The sequence below is a fragment of the Chanos chanos genome, chromosome 2 (genome assembly GCF_902362185.1).
Source record: "Chanos chanos chromosome 2, fChaCha1.1, whole genome shotgun sequence".
Taxonomy (NCBI): domain Eukaryota; kingdom Metazoa; phylum Chordata; class Actinopteri; order Gonorynchiformes; family Chanidae; genus Chanos; species Chanos chanos.
Window position 1 is genome coordinate 51,477,902 of NC_044496.1, and position 10,317 is coordinate 51,488,218.

Below are 10,317 nucleotides of genomic sequence, written 5' to 3' on the forward strand. Positions count from 1 at the left end.
TATCGTCACTCCTCCTCCATGCTCTCATACCAATTGCTCCTGTCATGACGACACAATGAAGGCAAGTCACAAGCAATGTGTAGACCTGAGGGAGTGTGACAAAGCAGAAAGTAATGGCTCACTCACAACAATCCAGACTATTAATTAGAGAAAGATGCTACGAAATCCCTGAAGTTGCTGGCGTGGAGAAAGCTCAAATTACTCGACCTGAGCAGAGAAGCTTATATAACCTTACTCAGATTTATCTTTCAAGTTATTAGATGTTGTTTTAACTGCATGTTTAGTCTATTTAGGGTTTAGAAAAATAAAACGATAGTAAATTCCTACTGATTGGATAATTCAAAGCAAAACAAAACTGCTCTTGATCACAGAAATCATACAACTGAACAGTAACAAAGCAAAAATTGCAAATGCTACACTGAAAAACCCCCCCCAAAACCTAACTGTTTCATTTAAGAAGGGTTTTCATGTCTTAAGACTTGATTTTGGACCTCTCTGTGGAAGCAGAGTTCTATATGTAGCTGTGCACGTCTCTCCAACTTGAGTGTTAATTTTAAACATGAAAACTGAATTATTTATTTCTCAACATAGCATTGAAAAAGGTCCTCTAATGTTAGTTGGGACAAATGTAATTAATTAAACACAACGCGTGCTCTTGATAGTTTAAGCATTAACTCTTTGGCACCTCGATTAAAGACACATTACATCTTCTTCAGTTAACAGATGTGCATGTCACATGAATTCACTCTGGCACAGCCTTTATTTTTACTGCATCTTTCAGCAGTTATTTACTCCCCAGTTTCTGTCCGAAATCCTTAATGGTGTCTGAGGCTTTACCAGCAGCTGTTCCTATGGCAGACTGTGTTTGTTTGGAAGCTTCACTGGCAGCTGCATAGAAGATATTTCAGTTAGGAGAGTGAGTGCAAAATGAAGACAAAAAGAGAGAGAAAATAGAATAAATAGAGTAAATGCAACCACAAAACAAAACAAAACAAAACAAAACAAAACTGTTTTGTAAATTTTGACCGAAGATGTAAAAACATAGAAACTGTTGAAAGCCTATTAATTGTGTGGTGACTATTTTTCACAGAGCGATCACACTATATTGGTTGTTCATGTGTGTGCGTCCTAATTATTTCAGAGACTTTACCAAAGATCACCAAGGACCCATGTATTTTTGAACATCAAGAGGCTTTGTGTGTTTCATCCATGCTAATAGGTCTGCCCTTATGTTCATACATACCTACAGTGACTGTCTCTTTGGATGATTCTGCCACCTGGTGCACAGCATCCTGAGCTGCTTGTGCTGAAATTACAGGAGCAAAAGTGCTGGACCACTTTACACTCAAATTATTCAAAGACCAGCACTCGTAGAATAATTGCTGCAGTGTGGCTGACTCGTAAAAAAATAAGGACTGATACTGTAACAGCATTTCTGGATTGGACAAATGACAAGATGCACTATGATCACTGATATTTGCACAGCTGCAGTGCACGATTTCACACAGAGAAGAATACATAGAAAATAAAAGGCTGGATACTCTTTCAGGAACTAAAGAAAATAACTAAGAATACAGGGTACATTTACAGTTTACTCTCTTGAAGATTTCATTTAATGTAATAGATATCCTAAAGATGTTTGCACAACGATTTTTTTTTATGTGTTTGTAATCGCGGGAGAAAAATAATCGTGGGAGGAAAAAACTCACGGTACCTGCAGAATCAGCAACACCTTTAGTAGCTGTTTGAGTGGTGCTCTTTAGCTCCTCAAAAGATTTTTTAATGGAAGCCATGTTCTTGAATGTTCTAACTGCACCTCTGCCTTGACACAACCAAAACTGCTGTCAGGACTGGCAGTTTAATACCTTCTGCCTTTGACCAGCATGGCCCAGCCCTCACATTCCAACCTAATTACACACACAAATCCATCAAAAGCGCCAAGCTTACACTGGTATTCCAGCTATGGGACTGGCTATCCTGGCCATCACGAATATTGTGCTCATGTCTGCATTTTGCAAAATGACTCTTTTCATTCTGGGAGGCCGAACCGGACACCCTGTGAAGAAAGAATGAGTTAACAGTGCACAGTTCCCAAAACGTTTGGCCTGTTTGAGACTGCATATGTTGACTGGCTTACAGCTCAATGGCTATCATGTTTTTTAAAGCAGTATAGCAAGATCTCCTTCTTTCTTTCTCTCTCTTTTTTTTTTAGATAGGAGTCATGAACCAATTGCTGTTTTTTTTTTTTCTTTTTTCTTTTTTTAATTTACAGAGGATTTGTTTGTCTTGCATGACACATAAACCTTTATATTGACATTTCCAGCATAGTAAAGCACACATTGATCTGACATCCATTAACATTTCAAGACACGTTATGCTGACTTTAAAATGTCCAGTACACAGACACACACGCACACATACACAAAAAAGGTTGCCCATCTCTAACAAAAAAATCCACTGGAATGATATCACAAGCAACTATAAAGGTACAATGTATAAAACTCTTACTTGAAAAACATTAAATAAATAATTTCAATATTAAATGAAAAAAAAAAGAACCCACAAACAGGCATTGTACACAGCTATAGAATATTATTATTCCCATACATATTTACCAGAAGATATTTTTTTTCTCCCCCAATATCTTATTGGAAGATTATAAACATCTATTACACAAATATAAATACAGATACACAAATTACAAAGAGTCACAAATGGGGCTTAGGTCTCATTTCATTGGGAGGGAATCAAAGAAATGAGACGGATCTGCCCTTGTACTCAGAGAGAACTACATCCAACACACTACAGTCATAACATGACATTTACAATAGATCATATTAAAAGTATATTTCTGAGAGGAAGAACATTTTTTTCAGCAGGAGTAATCATTTTCTTTTCTTTTTTTTTTCTTTTCTTTTTTTTTTTTTTTGCAACAGGAGTTATTGTGATGAGTTCAGCATTTGTCCTTTTATTGATACAAACGTTATTGTGCTGCTGGTTGGACATGGACTTGGAATGGACGCGTTTATGCCTCTGGCTCATAGTCTTGGGTTTGCTCCTGTTGTAAAATGGATAAAAAAATAGTTTTATGTCCCCATAGTTGTAAAAAACGAGGGTCATTTATCCAGTTTAGTTATATGACATGATAACACTGCATAGAAAAAAGGTGCACTAAGTTGTGAATTACTTCTGTAGAGCATTCAAGATTTGAAAATGAGTAAAAAAAAAAAAAAAAAAAAACCAGTCACAGGCTGTCTGTAAACTACTGCATGAAGAAAGGGTGACATGAACCTAACATACTATATTTCACAATTTACATATTCTAAACTCTTCCTATTTTCCTCTCCTTTTTTCTCTTTCACTCAGTAAGTATCTCAAAATGTCCAGCAGGGGGCAGCTATTGCTCTTAGATACAGCTCAGCATTGTACAGCAAAAACAGTCACAGCCTCATTTCACCATTGACAAGTTATTTGGTAGATATCAGTCACAATTTTTATAGCAAGAGCATATAAATTAATATCAGTTTACACAGTCAGAGATATCTGTTTCTCATGAACCGCATGTCAAGGTTCCTGAGATCAGCAAGCAACCTCAGCGAGATGCCGACATTGTGAGATGCTGGGAGAATCCATGTTTACAGCAATGCAGGGAAAGCTGTGATGCTACCCACAATGCACCATGGTCAGTGACATCATCACCACACCCATGCAGTCAGACTCAGCATGTGTGTGAGGTAATGAGGGGGAGGGTGAAAGGCAGGCAGAGGGAATGGTACAGCAAGGCGTCTATATTCATATTCCCAAGCAGGGAATTCAGCCTTGTGACAATTACCATGCAGCCTCATTGCTTTATTAATTCGAAAATACTTTATTAAGTAAATGAATACATCAAATGAATGCCAAGTATTTACGTGTAATTGAATGTGAAAAATAACGTCTAATAAAGAAAGGACAAAATATTTCCAATTGTTTCTTTTTGCAAGATTTCACATTTATTCAAGTGTTATAGATTAAAAAAAAATTATACATTTTTGACATTTTTCTGTGAGGCACTTAAGATTTAGCATTTAATTCTAAAAACCTTAAAACATGAAACTGGAATTCACTGCAGGATGACCTGAGGAAGGCTCTCTGTCTTACCTGCTGAGTTTCATCATATGTCTCACCCTCTGGTTCCATTAGGGGCTCGCCCATTGGTTCCTCTGTGGCTTCCTGACCAAACTCCTCAGGCTAAGGACAGACACACACACACACACACACACACACACACACACAGAGTCACACACACAGTCAGATACACTGTGTTTTGTAAAAAAAAACTGTACTCTTATATATGTGGTCCTACAGTACTTCCCTACCAGCTAATGGGAACCAGGCCAGAATCACACGGCTCTAATGGAGCTCCAGCCCAATGAAGGTTTCACTGTCATATCTACCGTTTCCTTTAGCTACAATTGCCTTCTTGGTGAAAATAAAAATATTGAAAAAATTAAGATTTGTGCATGTGTTCTGGGCAAAAATAAAAAATTAATATGGTCCTCTGAAAAGAGTTGAGAATTTGATTATTGCTACACAAAAGACTAGCTTAACAGGGACAATATAATATTTCTTACATAACATTTGTCAATGAAACATATGTATCAGCCCCTTTTTTGTAATCCCTCAACTGTAAATTTCAGTCGTAATCACCAATAATACAGTCACCGTCTGTGTCGCTCCTCATTACCTGTTCTAGGGGATAGAGCTAGTGGGTCACAGCAGACATGGTTTATTTTTAAACTAAGCTAATCACAGGCAATTAGGCCATACTGCAGCTACTGCTAATCCTGTGTAGTGGAACATTTACTGTCCTACTACACACACCAGTCCCTCTGGACATTGTTATGAGCTGCTATTGGACACTGTGTAAAACTGTGACAGTGATCTTAAGATCTATACAGCTCCAGACTGGTCTCTATATGTTTCACAGAAATACATTTGGCACAACATGCTATTTTAGAAAGAGTAGAATTTGTACAGAAGTTCAGAATTTGTACAATTTTAGAATAATTCTGTAGTTCAAAAACACAGTTTTAGAAATTTGTTTTAGATGCATGCTTTAACGGCTTGAGCAAAATTGAGGTGAATGAGTTTTTATCTCATAAATATATATGTTAAATGCAATGTATGTACTACATGCAATGTGTACATTCATATCCTCTTAACGCATTTATGAGATTACTGAATGAAAAAAGGGTCATAACATGGCTTAGATAATCTGTGAAAGAAATCCTTTAAGAGCTCCTAAGACTCACACTGTACTTGACACAAAAAGCCCACTGGTCAGAGGTAAAATCACTACAATCCTAAAAGAACACAGACTTTGATGACTGATGAATGCAGCACCCTCAGTGTTCAGTGTTTGCTAACTGAGCCCAGGGCCTGGCGACATTGGACAAGGTCAAGACAGGGACAGAGAGAAGGAGAGAGAGAGAGAGAGAGAGAGAGAGAGAGAGACAGAGACAGAGACAGAGACAGAGAATTGAAAATGAGGTTGGAGCTGATATTCTCTGAGGGACCTGCAGGCACCATTACCTGTCACCTGTATAGGACAGATACTGTCAGCAGGACACAGAGCTGAGAACAGATATCTGATGCCTTTCCACTTTAATGATTTTATAGCCCTTCGCCTAATTCATATATGCTGTAATCAGCATGTGATATGGTCTTAACAGTAAAGAAGGCAGGAGTTGGAATATACTTAGGGTAAGGCTGGAATGACTATGGCCTCTTTGCATTGTTTGTTTGTGCGAGAACGGTAGCCATGACTGGTGAATACCCAATATTTTGACCACAAGCACTAATTTAAACTGTGCTTAAGAATCTGTTACTGCACTACAATATATCCAGAAAGATATGTTTTACAATGTGTTGCATTATCTTCTTGAATTTCTAAACTATGAGCATTACCCAATAAAAGCTTAGATTAAAACAAAATAATAAGAAGAATGGAGCATACATTCATGTCAGTGGGAAACTCATCTTTCTTCACCAGACCAGTAGCAGCAGCAATGTTCCCAGCACCAGATATAACAGCACCTCCGAGCTGTGAAGCCTGTTCCTTCGTCTTCTCAGCCACTAAAGAAAAAAAACACATTTCCTGTCACCATCCCATTCTAATAAAAAAAACCCTGATAAAACAGATCAGCCTTTAAGACTTGCTGTTAAACTAAGTTATTCTTGATTTGTGCAACTACAGGGGCTTGCTAACATGTGAAAAAAGCAGCAGAGACATATCTTACTGTTGCTCACTGAAAACTGCTGTATAGATGTATTTTTACTTTATAGAGGTTGATAGGGCCTATTACTTTTTCTTACTCTTATTCAACAAGATAGTAAATGTCTTAAGTCAACTATCAGGTTTAAAACAAAGACACATTTTACATTGCTTGAAAGTTGCAAAACAACATTCAAATGCCCCTCCACAGTAATTCAATATTCAGTTGAAATGGACATTCCTGCATATTTTTATGGATTTCTATTGATTTTATATTAAACATATATTTCCAATATTTTTAGATGTATTACATTCATCATTCAGAGAAGCAGAATGTATGAATCTATCAATCTGTTTTGAATTGTCTTTAACCCTTTTTCATTTATAAAATTCAAAATAAATCCCTCTGATCTCCCATGATGTTGTACATAAGTGTTGACAAATAAGCGTTATCATAAATTTTATTCATACTACTCCGTCAGCCAAATGGTTTTTTTTTTTCGAACCCAAAAAACATTTGGGAAAGGTATTTGAAAACCAAAACGAGCCTCAATTATAAAACAGTCATCTCACATTAAAAAACATTCCACATCTCCCTCCATAATGGTCTTATCCACATAGTGTTTAAACAGAGTTAAATCCAAGACTACGCAGCATCCATAAAATAGGAGCATTTTAAGCCACGTTTCAGAAAATGAAACTGGATAATCAAAACCTAAACATACAAAACTGTAAATGTGCTTGATATGTTAAGCACAACTTGAGTCCATGCCATACAAAATATTTTAAATGAGAATGATTTGGACTGCGCAAGTTCCCAGCCTAGAGAGGTAGCTTACCTGTTGCAACACTGTCTTTGGTCTTGCTGCCTGGAAAAAGAGAAGAAAGTATCGGAAACTGTAACCATCTTTACAACGCCCAGGGAAACTGCAGTCTTCTCACATAAAATTACACCTTGTGGCTAGCATCATTCTCATGTCTTGCAATCCAAACATTTCACTGACAGACCTGGAATGTTTCGGGCGCTGGCTGTGCATCACATTTTCTCTTTGTGTGTATGTAACATTGATGGAGTAATGATGAAGCCCTGGTCCAGTTCTAAAAGCTAAAAGTCCTGCTGGATTTCAACCTGTGAAACAGGTGTGTGCATTTGTTGTAGATGTTGTGAATTTTCCAGCTAATCTCTACATAGTTGCTTTTACTGTATTTCTGGACCACTGAAAACTCCCAGAATATAATGCAATCATAAAAAGGTAAATTACCTGTAGGTATGATAAGTCTAACACTGTGCAATTCTGAGCAAAAGCCCCAGAGCAGCTGTTCTCACTTGAGGAACTCGCACATAACCCACCATCCATTAAATCTGATGTACTTTATCGACATTGCTTGAGTCGTAAAACACCTCAAAGCCTCAGGAGGAGAGTCACTGTGTTACCAGGACACAACAAGCACAATTACACTGCAGCGTTTTAAATTGCTTTGTGCTTACTCACTTATAAACAAAATATGGAAATTTCAATTGATCTAATACAGTAATTACTTGCTAAAAAAGCTCAAGCTGTATCTCAAGCAAATAAGGGCCTAAAGTACAAAGCAACTGTCTGAATGGCAGAAAGCAACCAACCCCCCTACTGAAATCAATTTCTAATAATATGGAGAGGGCAGCACAGGAAAATAGCAAGGAAGTGCTGTGTGCTATGTCAATAACAGGGGAGCCACCGGGTATCTTCCCTTCCTTTGGCTGCTCAGCTGGGTGGGCGGTGTGCAGCTGCTGTCAAAGGTGGAGTGAAAACCTATCAGCTCATGCATACCCCTCCTCCACCCAAACCAAGAGCCCATCAAATGAAGCGTAGCTTTCTAGGGCACCACATTCGTTTTGAAAAAGCACAGCTATACTCTGCTCTGCAATTGCCTATAAGAACACCAGTAAAAAGAAATCTCTCCTAACCAGCAATGAGAACTATGTAGCCCTATCCCTACATATGTAATGTGCATCTGTGATGATAAGAAGTCTAGTGTATGCTATCCAGGGTCTCTTGCTCTCCTTGGAGAGCCCATGGCATAAATGCATTATTTTTCTATGGTCTGTTACTCAAAAAAGAAAAAAAAATAGATGGCACATAAAATGAACAACGATGTGATGCTACTGTGAATTTCTCTGACCACTTTGCTTTACTCGTAAGTGAAATACAGGTGAATGTACACAACATTCAGTCGCTAAAGCAATTTTTCCTTTTGTGTTGAGGTCAGATCAGTGACTCCTAGCTCTACTGTATCATTACTGATGCACAATGTATACATGGGCAGATTGTGATAAAACGTCCCAGCTGTCACCAAAATAATGCTTTTTGTAATTCACAAAGAGCACCATGTAAGAATTCAGCCAACATATCCACTCATCAGCACCTTTCCTTACACTTATAGACATATGGCATTGTTCCATACAAACAAGGGATTACAGTAGAATTTGATGTATGGATGCACAACAGCCTATTTAATTTAATTCGAAACAACCAAAACCCTGTTGCTTACGAGTCCCTGTGTGTATGTAAAACATAAAATGTAAAGAGGACAATAAGCGTCATCACCAGTGTGAATACGATCTTCTATGAGCTCATGGAATTGTGTGACATCTGGCCTGCAAGGCTCCCTTCCAGTTTAGGCAGGGTATCAGAATCTTATTGGAAAAGTTCCAAAATACATGTTTACTCCTATCGAATACACAGACAGCAAAGTCCAAAAAAATATAGCTGAAACTGAAACGTACCCCTAAAACAAAACTGTTCTTGAATACTATATAACAAGCGCACAATTTTTTTCTTCTCCTTATGTATTGATGAGGAGGTCCTAAATTCCATAGCACATGAAAATCTGCAAAATCAAGGTCACAGAGCATGATTTAGCTAGCATGATTTAGTTTTAATTCTGTTGGCTTAACACCTGTGAGTGAGGCTGAGTTATTCTTCACAAAAAACAACATCTTACCTCAAATATTCAAATTCCTTGAAACTCTATTAACTGTAATCCTTACTCACAAAATGCAATGGTGGAAATAACTCAGTTGTGAATCCCAAACACTAAGTCAAAGCCCAAAACACATATTTGAAGCTGCATTTGTGGTACTGAGATGCACCATGATATATAATGAACCATAGTAAATGTGTGAAAACAGAAAACTACTCCACCCCTCTTTTAACCAATCAAGAACATACACATTGGTGTCTTATCCTATAGCGCAGCTCTATGAGCGCTGTTGGAATAGATGTAGCTACCCCCTACTGCTGAACTGGTACAGCGCTTTTTGATGGTCACCTCCCACACGGACTGAACGAACGGTTTATTCGTGACATGCATGCACCGATGAGTGTTGAGAGCATCATCTCATACCCACGAACATCACGCCTTCCTTGGTCTTTTCAGCCGCGACTGCAACGCCTTCCTTGGTTTTCTCTGCGGCCACTGCCATTCCTTCTTTAGCTTTAGAAAGCCCCTTCATTAAAACATCCATCTTGGCCCCTTTGCTCTGAGGAAATCAATAAAGCAATGTTTCTACATTTCTTAGAAGAACGTGAAAGAACTGAGCAGTATGAGGGGTGATAACACAGGAGCTAAGGATATAGATGAAAAGAGTGCGAGTGGACGCTCAACCCAACACTCGCCTGTCAGCTAAACAATAAGGAACGCCTGATTCGCCTTAAGCAGAACCCGCTTCACGCTTATAGGCTAAATCAATTAAAAAGAGCTGTTCCACCTAATATTTTCACAAAGATAGAACGTACTCTTTCACTGTAAAATACTACAGAGTACATGATGTCCTGAAATGAATAACTGTACATTCGTCCATCAATTATTAGTCAGTGCATTGTTAATTTAAATAAATAAACTTATTAATTCCGGTAGTATCACATATTGCTGTCACGAAAAAGCATTTTAATCGAATATTGATTGTTATGGTGGGGTGAAAATGAGACGAAACCTGATGCATTGTATAGGTTTATGGTTGCAAAGAGCAGCAAATTACAGAATAAAAATCGAAGGGAAGAAATGCATAAAGCAGTCGT

The 10,317-nt window shown here is 37.9% G+C and overlaps 1 protein-coding gene across 3 annotated transcripts; it reads right to left on the bottom strand.

The window, feature by feature from the left end:
* Window positions 1–3,025: 3,025 nt before the first annotated feature.
* sncb (synuclein, beta) lies at window positions 3,026–9,764 on the bottom strand. Of its 3 annotated transcripts, XM_030766597.1 has the most exons (5): window positions 9,644–9,764; window positions 7,096–7,125; window positions 5,999–6,117; window positions 4,141–4,230; window positions 3,026–3,058 (listed from the first exon to the last, which is right to left on the bottom strand). In XM_030766597.1, exons 1-5 carry the CDS (start codon window positions 9,762–9,764, stop codon window positions 3,026–3,028), a joined length of 393 nt encoding a protein of 130 aa, XP_030622457.1. The 3 variants fall into 3 exon arrangements, with proteins under 3 accessions (XP_030622457.1, XP_030622459.1, XP_030622460.1); XM_030766599.1 differs by lacking the exon at window positions 7,096–7,125; XM_030766600.1 differs by lacking the exon at window positions 4,141–4,230.
* Between the last annotated feature and the right edge of the window lie 553 nt (window positions 9,765–10,317).